The 14795-nt window shown below is 35.5% G+C and overlaps 1 protein-coding gene across 2 annotated transcripts in view; it reads right to left on the bottom strand.

Moving 5' to 3' along the window:
- The window catches only part of PIK3C2G (phosphatidylinositol-4-phosphate 3-kinase catalytic subunit type 2 gamma), a 327581-nt gene that overhangs the window by 74537 nt on the left and 238249 nt on the right, over nucleotides 1–14795 (bottom strand). For both annotated transcript variants that reach the window (XM_046012794.1, XM_046012795.1), the window contains one exon: nucleotides 13829–13938. In XM_046012794.1, coding sequence (XP_045868750.1) covers nucleotides 13829–13938 — 110 coding nt within the window. The remainder of the gene's footprint in view (nucleotides 1–13828; nucleotides 13939–14795) is intronic.

Below are 14795 nucleotides of genomic sequence, written 5' to 3'. Positions count from 1 at the left end.
GCCCTCCTTAATGCTCATTCCCCATTTAGCCCATCTCCATACCCAACATCTCTCTAGCAAGTCTGTTTGTTTCCTAAGTGTCTCTTATGGTTTGCCACCCCCTTTGTTTTTATCTTATTTTATTTTTTTTGTTTCTTAAACTCCACATGATTAAAATTATATATTTGTCTTTCTGACCTATTTTGTTTAGCATAATACACTCTAGTTCCATCTACATTGTGCCAAATGGCAAGATTTCATTCTTTTTGAATACACACACACACACACACACACACACACACACATACAGCCATACATGCCACATCTTCTTTATCCATTCATGTACATTTGGGCTCTTTCTATAATTTGGGTATTGTTAATAGTGCTGATATAAACAATGGGGTGCCTGTGCCACTTTGAATTAGCATTTCTGTATCCTTTGGATTAATACTTGGTAGTCCAATTGCTGGGTCATAGGGTTGTTCTAATTTTAACTTTCTTTATTACTTTTTATTTCTTTATTTTCTTTTTAAAAAGATTTTATTTATTTATTTGACAGACAGAGATCACAAGTAGGCAGAGAGGCAGGCGGGGGGGGGGGGGGAGTAGGCTCCCTGCCAAGCAGAGAGCCCAATGCGGGGCTCAATCCCAGGAGGCCCAAGCCGAAGGCAGAGGCTTTAACCCACTGAGCCACCCAGGTGCGCCTTAACATTTTATTTTTAAATCTTATTTTATCTATTTATTTATTTTTAAAGGTCTTATTTGAGAGAGAGAGAGAGAGAGAACGAGAGAGAGCATGAGAGGTGAGAGGTCAGAGGGAGAAGCAGACTCCCCGCCAAGCTGGAAGCCCTATGTGGGACTTGATTCCGGAACCCCAGGATCATGACCTGAGCTGAAGGCAGTTGCTTAACCAACTGAGCCACCCAGGCACCCTATTTTTAACTTTTTGAGGAACCTCCATACTGTCTTCCAGAGTGGCTGCACCAATTTGCTTTCCCACCAACAGTGCAAGAGGATTCTCCTTTCTCTGCATCCTCACCAACATCTGTTGTTTCCTGCCATTCTGACAGGTGTGAGGTGGTATCTTGTGGTTTTGATTTGTATTTCCCTGATGATGAGTAATACTGAGCACACGCTTTCATGTGTCTGTTAGACATCTGGATGTTTGCTTTGGAAAAGTGTCTATTCATGTCTTCTGCCCATTTCTTAACTGGATTATTTGGTTTTTTGGGTGTTGAGTTTGATAAGTTCTTTATAGATAAGTTCTTTATAGATCTAACCATTTATCTGATATGTCATTTGCAAATATATTCTCCCATAGAATCAGCTTATCAAGCTCACCCATACAAAAGATAAATGTGTAGGGTTTTAAGTGGTATTGCATTGAAAGTATAAATCAATATGGAGAGATTTAACATCTTTACAATATTAAGACATGTACCCAGTAAGTATGGTTGATTTCTTCATCTAGTTAAATCTTGTTCTACATCTCTCTTTACGAGTTTAGATTTTTTCCCTCTGAAAGTTTTGCATATCTTTTGTTAGATTTATTCTCCAATTAAAAACATTTATGTCAATGGCAAATTGTAAATGTTATCTTTTCCTAAACTTTTAACTAATATTTGATAAAATGTAAGTAGATTTCAAACTCTTATTGATTTTAACAATAATTCCATATAATCTTTTGAAATTTGTATGGACATAGTTATGCAGTCTGCAAAAATGATAGCATTTTTGTTTTCTTTGCACTGCTAAGATCAATGTTAAACCAATGGGGTGATAGCAAGCATTTTTGTTTTGCTCCTGACTACAAAGAAGTTTTCAATGCTTTGCCATTAAGTATAATGTTTTCTGTTCAGTTTTAGCTAAGGACATTCCTTTCTATTTCTGGAGTTTTTGAGAAACAAACTACTATTTTTCTATTATTTAATATAAACTATTACATATATTACATATTATTGTATATAATCTAATATAAACTATTATTTATTTTGAGAAAAAACTACTATTTTTCTATATCTTTTGAGGTGATCATATAAAGTTTCCCCTTTAATCTTTTTTACTACAGAGTCTTGACTTTTTACCTTGTAACTACTTACTTTACTGAATTCTATTTATTCCATTTTTTTTAATTCTCTAGGATTATTTTATTTGTTGTCTTATTCAAATGGAAAATAACAACATAAAACTTAAACATAGGGGTTTACTTATCCATATAAAGGCATTATTATCTTTTTTCCTGACATTAATGGAAATGCTTATAATCTTCCACTTTTAAAAGTATGATGTTTAAGTTTCCTTCTATTTGAGCTAACTAAAATTTTCTAAGAGGAATAGATGTTGAATATAATTAAATACTACTTTTCTGAGTTCGCATCTATCAAAGTTATCATGCAATGCTTTTTTAAGACTGATCTGCCATGTCCTCAGTTTTAACAAATGTAGTTCAATAATGTTTAATAATTTTCTCCTCAATTTTATAAAGCTTCAAACCCATTTATCATGTTCTGGTATTAGACTCTTTAAAATAAATTCCCAAATTTTCCATTAATATACACCGATTTAAGCCAAAATTTGCTAAGAAAGTTAAAATATGACACTGATCATTATTCATTTCCACAGTGTTCATGTTTCTAAAGATACTCTTTGACATTATGAATTTATGGGTTTATTGTGTAGTATAAAACATTAATTTCTTTTCTCATTCATAGTTTAAAGAATGAAGATAATAATAGTAGTATGAGTACAATGTTAATCATGATTTATGGAGACTCACCCATTCATTCACTCATTTAACGAATATTTACTGAACATATTTCATGTGTTGAACTGGAAACTCCAGGGTGACAGCATGTACTCACTTCTCATGAAGATCAGCTGTGAACCCCAAGGCCTAAGTTCCCATGTACTCACCTTCACAAAATCTCAGCTATGTCCATGCCTTACTCTTATATAGTCCAACAGTCGAGGTGAAGGATGAACTTTTCTGATAAGCCTATAGTTTAGGGTAGACTTTCACCTAAATCCATCTCCTATCTCATGTGTGACAGATTTAACAGGTCAGATAAAATAGCGCTGTTAAATATAACCCAATTTGGGACCGGGGACTGAGAGTAGTGGGTTTCAGGCCTCTGCAAGGATCTGATTTATGCAGATGGTAGTCCTATGATTTATTTTGTTTAATGGCAGCATCAGCAGGATTATATTTTGGAGTATCCTCATATTACAGGTTCAGAGCAGCAGTTGGAAAGACCCAGATCTTGAATTTCTTAGAGAAAACCTCCAGATCATCCCGATAAACACTTCTAACTCCCTGCCAGGCACTGTTCTATGTGCTGGAACATAGAGGTAGACAGAAATCAGATTTCTGCCCTCAGGGAGAATATATCCTTTGGCAAGGACTGCACTGAATGCCTTATGTTAATCTTTTCATCCTTATAGGAAAGCAAAGAATTGTTTCAGCAATAGATTTAAAAAAACCAAAAAAACAAAAAACAAAAAAGATTAAATGAATACTAAAGGTAACGTTGAGAGGTAGTAACCGAGAATTTCAGCTCATGTTTATCTGATTCCAACTCTTTGCTCTCATTGTAAATTATTTATAACAAATAAAGAGTCTTTCAACTTTGACTTAGCCAACAAATAGATTTAACATGCAACTCTTAGGAGGAATAAAGGCACTAAAATAAATAAAAACAACCCTTAGGAAAACATTTAACAGTATTTTTTATAGTTAGGGAACATAGTCCAAAGGGTTATACAGTAACCACAAAATCTTAAGCCTTAGATCCTATCTTCAAAATGTGTATAAAATTTATTCTGCTTCATAACATATTCACCTTTTCATATGACAAAAATTTTTTTATTTATTTATTTTTTCAGCGTAACAGTATTCATTGTTTTTGTGACATAAATATTTTAAATTGCTTATCATTAGAAACAACTGCTACTAACAGATTTCCTAGCTATGTGTATGTGTGAATGAGCAATTGAATTTATCAATCTTGGAAAACTGGGTTGAATCCAGGAGGTCTGCTCTTCCACATCAGGTTCAACATACAGACAGAGAACAATAGTGGGTTTTTTTTCCTTCCTCAGATTAAATGTTGTAATATTTTTTGAACTCGCATTTATATTAATATGTGATTGTAAGGGGCAAAAATTTTTCACTGCTTTGTAATCCACATCAGAATAACCACTGAGGAGAGGTGGAACGGCAGGCGAGAAAGTTTCTGAGGCAACAGGATGGAAATTTCAAGAGCATTATTTCTATTGCTGAAGTTGTTTATAACATTTTGTGGTTTGATAGAATACCTGGTTTACTAGTCAGTCTCTTTAATAGTCTGAGGGAAGTATTTCTCAAAAGACTTTATCTGTGAAGGAATTTGCATAAGAACATTCTTATTTTGGGCGCCTGTGTGGCTCAGTGGTTTAAGCCGCTGCCTTCGGCTCAGGTCATGATCTCAGGGTCCTGGAATCGAGTCCCGCATAGGGCTCTCTGCTCGGCGGGGAGCCTGCTTCCCTCTCACTCTCTCCGCCTGCCTCTCTGCCTACTTGTGATCTCTCTCTGTCATAAATAAATAAAAATCTTTAAAAAAAAAAAAAAGAAGAAGATTCTTATTTTACCACTGACTCTGTAATTTTATCATATATATATAGAAGAGTTTCAAGTGACTCATACTCCCCATGAACGAATTTCTTCATCTAACCTCCAAACTTCATTTTCGTTGTATTGATTTTGGCATGTGTGATAAACACACTACTTTTTTTTTCTTTTTATATTGGAGTTAGTGATGGAGTGTCCAGCTTTGTGAGTCACTTTTACAATTCAGAGGGAACAATGACTTAATATAACTTTGTCACAATTTCTTTTACTCCATGAAGAAAAATAATAGTTCAATGTTGAATTTGTAATCTCTGAAATATCTGCCCAACACTTTCTCATACTTAAGCCTGTAAAGTGTGCTACCAAGATAATTCCTCCTTTGTTCTAAGTTTATACTGGAACAATAAGTATTCAAACCCATATTTTTTAACCAAAAAACCAATACCATTATGAAGTGAATTCAGTGAATAATCATTGCTGATGCATCCTTGACATATAATAACAAAAAAATTTCCTCTCTGTGCATTTTTATTTTTCAAAATTCAGGATTGTCTGACATGAAGAAGAGATGATGGCCTTGGCTGTGCATGTATATACATGAGCAAACACAAAAATTTAAACTTCATGTTCTAACTTTTTTTTTTAATGTTCAGTTAGCCAACATCATGTTCTAACTTTTTAAATAAAATAGATACTATGAAAGAATATATCATGTTAATCCTTCTGGTTTTGATGTCCTGGTACCCTAATTTGAGATACATGGTTATAAGCATTAGGTATTTTCTTGTTAAACATTTAGATATTTGGATATTTTCTTACCATATTCTTTCACCTAACCTGAAGACATTAAGTTAAAAAACATCTACATTTTTCTGAGATTATCAGAGCATTAGGAGTTTCGCATGTAGAATTTTTTACCATGTGAAAAATTACCATGTGATTTCACTTAAGGTCCTGGAAAGAGCATGTATTATGCAAGAAATCAATTTTGCTCTATATTGAACTCATTTATTAGTTCTGCCTGTGATCTCAAGAAAGTCAATTAGCTTCCAGGAGACTCGGTTGTTTCATCTATAAAATATAGGTGACGACTAAACCATGCTGATCCCCCAGGACTATTGGTAGAATTGAATTAGATAACATATGAAAAGTAATTAGAAATAGAATAATATAATGAAAATATTATTTCAGAAAGCTTACTATCAAATAAATAAAGAAATGAATATATATGAGCCCCAAAGGTAGCAAACTACAGATAGAGGGATACAAAAGAAAACAAACAGGCAGATTTATGGTGTTTTGGAAAATGACTTGTGGTAAACTCTTGAAATCCAGAAAAGAGAAATTAGGTATTGGTTAAAACAAGAGGCAGCTTTAGGTTTATCTTTCTTTCTTCTTTTTCTTTTTTTTCTCTTTCTTCATTGTTTAGAACTTGGCTTACAACAAACAAACAAACAAACAAAATAAAAAACAAAACACCAAAAAACAAAAAATGAAAAAGAACTGCTGTTTTCCAAGCTAAAGTATGAAGCCTTCAAAGTTTACCTACAAGGTCAGCGAGCCTTACGTAAATGTCATCACAAGCACCTAACTCTGCATACAAACAAGAATTCTAGGCTCCATGGTCTTGACTATTAATAAGTAATTCTTTTACATTCTTAAGGAGGCTACTTAGAAAAACCAACCAAATCGGAGCAAATGGAAGAAAGGGACTAGAAAAATTTGATGGACTGGTCTTATTATGTGTGAGTATTAGGCCAGTGAAATGATATTCCAGGTTTCTATTCCCACTGAACGCCCCCCAAGCCAGCTTATTTTATTGATGGTATTAAAATGAAATCTTACACAAAGCAGGAAAATAAATCTTAACTTGCAATAATATAGAAAAATCAATAGTGATAAATGGTGCTATAATTAAGGTAATAAAAATCTTTAAAACGTGAAAAAATATTTAAAAATAAGAAATGACTTTAGTCTAGTTGTGTGTAACTCACAGGGTCAGGAACACCAGTGAGGATAGGCTGACGGAGGTCTCCGTTGTGGGGTTAGCAGCTGTTGTGAAATAGCGCCATCTGGACTATTCATCTTTTGTAACTAATGACTTCAGGCACTGTTGGTGGGTACATTGAACTTTCCAAATGCTCTTAACCTTTAGACTGATAGTCTCCCGAAGAGTTAAATTATCTTTTTTAAAAAGCTAATAGCTAAGGTGTATCATGACTTGATATTTAGGTAAATAGGGCAAATTCTCAGTGTACCATATATAATCTCAAAACAGAGACTCTCCTATTGCAGAAATTTAGAAAAGCCGCCAAGCTATCCAACATCATAATGCGTGTGACTGGGTCATGCAACTTAGGATATACAGTATTGTAAAAGGTATTATACCTGCAGTTTAAGAAGTAGTTTATAAAGTCAATTTAGTTCAGATTTATATATATATATATATATATATATATATATATATATATATTTTTTTTTTTTTAATGGGAGACTTTCACAATGAAAAGGAAACTTCCATATGTTTGAATTTGCATTTCTCTTTGAAATTTGCTTTCCTAATTTAGGGAAAGTTGGACATCATAATTGTTAATTCCTCCAGGTTCTATAGTTTTGTTTGTTTGTTTTACTTGTGAGCATTTATTTCTGTGGGTATTAGTGGTTCACCTAAGGCAAAGGAAAACTTTGACCCACATTTGTGGGATTACAATAATCCATGAGATAACAATGTACAAAGTACTCAAATAGCATAGAGAAAATTTAATGATCAAAGAATCCAGGGATCTGCATCCCTGACCCATATTTTCTTTCTCAGTTTTGAAGAGAAGCAGACAAAAGGCCACTGAAATGTGTTTTGAGACATATGAGCACAAAGAGTCTCATCTCACCCCTTAGCCATGAAAAATAACTAAGGAGGAATGACAGAAACACTGAAAGTTTCTGGCATTGTGTCTGCACACTGTAGGTGGCTCACAGACTGGCTCTGTTAAGAGGAGTCCAGGAGCACTCTTTCCAAATGCACCAACATTTCCAGTGGCATTATAGTTGTTCTTGTTGGGATAGTCATCATGGATCCTCTGCATTTATGAGTGGCCCTCATAACTAAGATTGTTCTCTCTAAAGCTCAAAGTTCAGAAAATAAACTCTAAGCTGTTCTTTGTCAAGCGGTGGTCCGTGATAGATGTAAGGATGGGCAACAGAATCCACGATGGCTTCATGTGAAGGATCCTGTCCATTTGGGACAAATGCAACTAGTTAAGTCAATTAGACTGTCTCGCTCCAGAATTTAGACTGGCGAATACTGGCCAATGAGCAAAGCGGTAGAATAAACAGAGTAGAAGGTCTTTGTTTCCACCAGAAACTAGCCAGGTCCCATAGGTTTCTGAGCTTTGTTAGGTTATAGTCCGAGTCCATATATATACCCTTTCCTCTAAGGATATCGGATAGAATCTCTGGTTCTTGCTACCAAAATACCTCACTAATGCAATTTTTTTCTTTTCTTAGTTTGGTGTTTTGTGTTTTGCTTCAAGTTGTCTTCAGTTTTAGCTGAAGGGCAGGAGATCTTACACTTACTAAACCAAAGAATCTGTGTGGTGGCCAAATGGAATATCTGGGAATACATGGAAAATTTCCTCTCACATTTTTGGAGCAGAAATACAAACATGATTTGTATTTGGGAAGGGACATAGGCAGGGAAGTTTGTGCTTAATGATCCCAGTCTGGTCTGTGAAATAGGTTATCTGTTTCTAAGGACAGCTAACCCGTGGTTTGAAAGTGATTGAAAATTCTAAAATAACCCATTCGGACAGCATTTTAATGGATCGTTGCCTTTGTTGCCTAGCAGTGGGCTCTGCAGAGATATTACATGAGAGTATCAATTTCAGGAACAGAGTCCTGAGACTTTCTTGATCCTGTTCAACAGCACTCAGCTATAAGGTGAGTAGAAAAAAGTAAGGGAAGCAGAGAGAGGAGTTGGCATTCCTCTGAAAAACCTTTGTGGCCAGTAAACCAATTTTATTCTTATTCTCATTTTCCTCTAAATACCATTAATTGTAATACAATTTTTAATGCCATGTGGAGTACAGTGTCTTCGGAAACTCTCATGATCAGTTCTTAAACCTGACTGTGAATACCCAAGAATAAGGTAGGATCCTATATTGTTCAAAAATTGAGTACTCTCTTGGAGAGGTAGGAAAAGCCATTTCTTTCTTTCAAGTCTCAAACAATGTCAAGAGGGCAGCCTCTTAATGCTAATACTGCAGTTGGGACTAGGGTACTTAAGGAGCCACACATGCTGTGTCTCAGATGACTTAGTCCTCATTCATGACCCAGATCTGTGAGCTTGGTGGTGCTGGTGGTGGAGGGCAGATTTTCTTATCTTATTTTTATTTCTGCCTTAGTAGTAACAACAGAATAAACAGTGGCATAAAGCATTTTTAGCCCGTCAGAAAAAAGAAAACAAGAACTTTAAGTATACAGGAGCACTCATAAGTATATTAAAAAGTTAATACCACTCGCTGAAGTACCAACATTAATGCTAAATCCATTACATAACTTCATTTCTCTTTTAGTAAATTATGTGCACTGACGTCTATACTTCAAGTACCTCCGTAAGTTCTGAAATCCATGTGATGTCAGAGAACACAGCTTAAGATAACAATATTATTTACATAGAAAAGTAAACAAGTGCACATAATTTCTAACATTTATTTTAATCATGTGGATTATGCCATTTGAAGTTCCACTCTTGTTTTTAATTATTCAGGCTTCTTTTATAAAGTCACTCTATACATTAAGTTTTGACAAAAGACATATTCTACAATCAGTTGTAAAAATTTTAAGTAATTTTTAAAAATGGTTAAGAATCACAGTCATGGTTAATTGAGGTTTCCTGAATCTCTGTAACAGGTTCTTCACCCGGGTGTGTGATAGAAAAGATCCTCAACACTTGATTTACATTTGCTAACTAAGGAATTTAGAGAAGAGGTGGAAAGGCAAACTCAAAACACATTAAATCATATCTAAAAATAAAGGTGTGTGATTGAGATTATAAGATAAAATATATTACTGAAACAGGCTCTTAGAAGTTAAAGGGAGAGTGAGTCTCATGCTTCGGTGAGAGAAATCTCCTTTCTCTGAGCAGACAAGGGAAAAACAGAGAGAGGTTCAAGGCATCTGGTAAAGGGCCAAAACAGAAAAAGGAAAGAGAGTGACAGTTTTTGAGTCATTAGTCAAATTATCCCATTGTGGTCCCCCAGGGCAGCAATTATAGCAGATCTTAAGCCAAACCTCCAGGGGCACCTGGTGATGGCATGCCAGGAATGGCCAGCAATCCCTGTACCAACAGATGAAAGATTATTCCAAACTTTGCTGTGAAAGAGAGCAGAAAGCAAAGCGGTCAATGCTCCAAGGCAAGACCCTTTGCTCTTTATTGGTCTTTCAGGATAATCACAAATCCTTATCACAGTTTCTCAAGCACGTGATATGTGACAAGGGGGTTTTAGCGGGAATTAGAAGGAGCTATTTACAGGAAAGATACGGTATGCTAATCTGCCTGTTCTATGAGTTCTACTAAACACAGCCTAAGGGACAATGCATACATCCCCCAGACCACCATGAGGCTGTTTGGGCTAAGGAGGCTTCAGGGAAGGCAACTCCCTGTGGCTTTCCAATAGCAGAGTGGTCCCGCAGGCCTATGTCCTTCTCTGAAACCTTCCCTCACCCTCAGCAGCCTCTGTGTTACATTTTAGCAAGACAGGTATTATGGCTGATTTCGTGCTCTACATTAAGCCCCAAAATGGCACAGAGATAACAGTACTGGGAAGGGACATCTGTCTTCCATCAATGCTAGGGATATTCAGGATATGAGGATTATTGCCTGAGAAAAGATCTACTTTGTTCAAACTGTAGCCAGACTGGGCTCTAAAGATACTTTAGAAAACTATGTCTGAATTATAAACCAGCCTATCCCAAGAGCCTGCATATGAGAGAGATGGTTTTGATCACAAAGCATAGAATTTAAGACCCCACTCACTGGTGCATAACCCTCTGGGTACATATTGTGGTTCTATCTACAGCTGGCTATATCCTTTGGCAAATTACTTAACCTCTCTGGGGTCTCAATGTCCTAATCTAAAAATACACATTAAAATGATATTATCTCACAGATTTGTTTTGATGATTAAACAAGTTACCATATAAAAAGCACTTAGAACAGGGCCTGACACATAAGAAGTACCATGTTAAATGTTAACCATTGTTATATAACTTTTATACACTTAATGTTTGATGTTTGCATTGCATTTTCTGTTAAACTTTTAAATCTATCTTAAGGGGAATAAAACTTGTTTCACATTCAGATATTTTTGAAAGTGGAAAAATGGGAATATATCCCCTGTTTTACTTGGAAGAAACTGGTATAACCAACCAGTATATTGGGGTGATATACTAGACAGCATGTAATTTACTAATAAATTAAGTATAACAGGAAATAGTACATGTTCCATAGAATTGTTAGAAGAAAAGACTAGTCACTACTACAATAATCTGAGAAGGTTTCATGGATGAGGTACAAATGGTCTAGCATCTCAAGGGATAGGTGGAACTGAAAGTTAGATCAGACTCCCCTCTCTATTCCAGTAATTTTATGATTTCTTGGAAGCCCTTCTGATTCATTAAACAGACAAAAGAAGAATGAATGTATACTGAGAAAGTTACCTACACAGAAGAGGACTCATTTGGGAATTATGGAGGTGGGGTGGATAAACCTTGATAAAGACAATCAGATCATAAGTTTCTGAAAAGTAAGAGGTAGGAAATGATGAGTCAAAGACAATTATTGAACAGAGAAATGATGTGCCCTCATTTAGTTGACTAGATGCTTTTAAAGTCTGCAATGGAGAACAAGTTTTTTACCATAAAGTTATAGAAAGAAGTTTAATTAACAGAACATACTATATAACATCTGAAAGTGAGAAAATTGGCCTGGCAGAGATATGCAGGCAGGATAATGAGGTCTAGCTCACTGCCAGGAGATTAGTGGCTTAAGATCTACTTCCTGTATTAGTTCACAATATCTTGAATAAGAAGAGGAGATAAGTCAATGTAGGCAGGCTCATCCATATCTAAATCATCCATATTCTGCTCTCTACAGATCTGGATGTATCAGTTGAAGTCAGAAAATGTGGAGGGTTGGAACTCTGGCAGACAGATAAAGCCTATCTACATTTTTCCTGTGGCCAGGGACTGAAAGAGTTTTTCTTCCTCCAATATATGGTTTTTTCTCTTTTTTTTTTTTCTTTGCTTTAAATGGTAGTAGGGACTATTTGTAAATCATCTAAACAATGACACATCAAACACAGGCTTCAGCCTAATCACAAGTTTCCAGGCTTTACCTTTTCTGGACCTCTCTATGTTCCTCCTCTATCTCCCCACCTGCTCCCACTGACACATCAATCATTGTGCCTGTTGTGCAGCAGCTCACTTTAAAGAAAGGCATCCCACTCAGATCCTAATGGAATAGACTGAGGGGGCTATTTTTGGTACCATGTGAACTTAGGATGGAGTTAGCTGGATTGGGGGTGAGCAGCTAGAGTGAAAGCCTGCTGATGAGATCCCATAGCCAGCTGTCTTGAACTCCAAAGGACCTTCCTGGCTCTGGGACTGAAGACCTTCTACTCTTCCCGAGGCAGGTTGTCAGTCTTTCCCTGGAATTTCTCACCCAAATCCTCCGTCCCTATTAGTTGAGGCAACCTGAGAGTTCCTTATCCATAAAACAAAGGATCTGAAATACTTAAAAAAATCTTCAAGGTAATGTCTTTGGCCACAGATGATTGTTAACTAATACATGTAGCTTTCTAAGTGGACATAAACAAATCCTTCTTTCAGAGATAACTTTTACCATTAAAGGCATTTTTAAAGAATCAAAAAACCTACCAGACTCCACTAAAGAGTCTCTAATGGTAGAATTTCAGAAACAAATTAGGTAGCAGGAAGGTATATTTTTGGCAAGGGGTCTGCCTGGTGTTCCTTAATGATATCTTACAGTTTCCAGTATTGAATGTTGAAAAACCCTAGACCAGGGGATTAAAGTCCTAGCAGTGGGTCCTAATCCTAGCTCGGTTTCTTACTACTACTTTAATTGTGGGCAAGACCTTTAATTCTTTGAATCTGTTTCCTCATTTGCATATTTATAGTCAGAATAAATAAGGGCACTTCCAGTTCTAGTATTCTATAATTATGCCATATTGCTTCTATTCACTCACAATTGCAGCTTATCAATTAGAGTTCACAAAACAGAGATTCTTTGCAAAAGTGAAATTCATCAAGTATGTAGGATGTCCCAATTAATTCTCATTATTTCATTGTAATAGAGAGTCCTCACTACACATTCTGGAAGGGTGGGGGGAGAAAAAGTAATAATTGGGTGGGAAAGATTTTAGTGTAAATACTGTTTTCCTCAGAAGGACAAAGCATACATCCATTAAAAAGAATATAATTTGTATTAATAAATTTCTGGTTAAAAGTAAGAGCAATTAAAAATAGACTCAAATAAGATTCAATATTAAGAAGTTACAGGAAAGAACACTGTATTTCTCTTAAACTATTTACTATGATAATAATTGTGGCTAACACTTATTGAGTACCTAAAATTTGCTAGCAATTATGCTATCCATTCAAAGATTGAAGTTCAAAGGAATATTCTATTATCAAACGTACCACCTTTTTGACAATGATTTTGAGTCCAATAAATATTCACTGTATTCTGCCCAGACTCTTACTTTGATGTGCATTAGTGTTTTCAGAGACTTGATTAATAAAAAATAGATTAAAAATATAAGATAGTTACCAAATATTCCAGTATTTGTATTGTCTTAGAGATGTAAGTAGCAAGTCCATATCTCATCCTAAGTCTCTTTTCCTAGATTGTATTCCTGGACATAGTTCAAATAGAACTACCAATTTATTTATGTCAGCCTTCCTCTTTTTAGTGACCTCTTATTGACTGTGTTTTAGATGAAGAGGCTGGGTAGCAAACGATAGCATGCCACAGAAACACTGACTAAGGCCTTCCGCTCCACATTCACATTTCTCCCTTTCCATCCCCTGGGAAAGAAGACACGGGCTGGTTCTAGATATGACAGCTTTATACCAATGATTGTCACTCTGAAATCATCTCAAATGTGAAACCTGTATCTGTGCCCATGAGTATATGCACACTCATACATTCACAGCTAATCTTACTTGGTAAAATGACTTGTTGCTTCCAGGTCTGTGTCTTGTGGACGAAGATTATTATACACGTATTTCAGGTCTTGGATTCCACTCAGCTCAGGCAATCCTGCATGTAGCATCTTAGCAAAGCAAACAAAACCAAAGCAAAAAATTCAGAATAAATGTAAATCAAATCTTACTTAGTTAAGTTTGGTTAAGCCTACTTGGTTAATTCTACAAATACATATAAACTTAAACTTAACATAACAATGTCTTTCAGTTTGTAAACATTAATGGATATAATTCATGTTTTTTAACTCCTTGTGTTTGCTAACAGAAGCAACAAAACAGTAATAAGAAGAACCAATAAAGTTGTCAAAGTGCTTGCAGATTAATAATTTAATTTGATCTTCACCATAAACCAGTGAAGTAAGAATGATAGTAAGATTATCCTCACCTTGTCTTCTTGTAGAAAAGGCATATTCAGCACTGGACAGTAGAATAATTAGGATTCTAGTGTCAGAATTTCTGGACCTACTATGTAAAATCTGAATAATTATGAAAAAAGTCTCTTAAGCTCTTTGAATCTCCACTTCCTTTTTAAAAGTAGACCTAACATGTCCTATGTCAATCAAATGGCTAATGAATAAGAAAAAGCTTATTCTTATAAATTATTACACAAAAATTACATTGTAATACCCATTTTAAAGAAGAAAAACTTAATCCCCCAAAAAGTGTAAGTGAGGTGTCCAGATCAAATGGTGTATAAGTAGAGTGTACAACTCATTCCTCTGTTTCATGAAAGAATCTTACATTCTTTCATGACTATGTGACTCATACTGTAAGAACACAATTTTTCCTAGTTAAGTGGTGATTCCATTTGTTAAAAATTATTAAAGGAGGGCACCTAGGTGACTCAGTTGGTTAAGCAACTGCCTTCGGCTCAGGTCATGATCCTGGAGTCCCGGGATGGAGTCCCACATCGGGCTTCCTGCTT

This window comes from Meles meles, chromosome 7 (assembly GCF_922984935.1).
Source record: "Meles meles chromosome 7, mMelMel3.1 paternal haplotype, whole genome shotgun sequence".
In the NCBI taxonomy this organism is placed as follows: domain Eukaryota; kingdom Metazoa; phylum Chordata; class Mammalia; order Carnivora; family Mustelidae; genus Meles; species Meles meles.
Note: the sequence above shows the minus strand (reverse complement) of the source record. Positions and strands in the feature narration are given on the sequence as shown.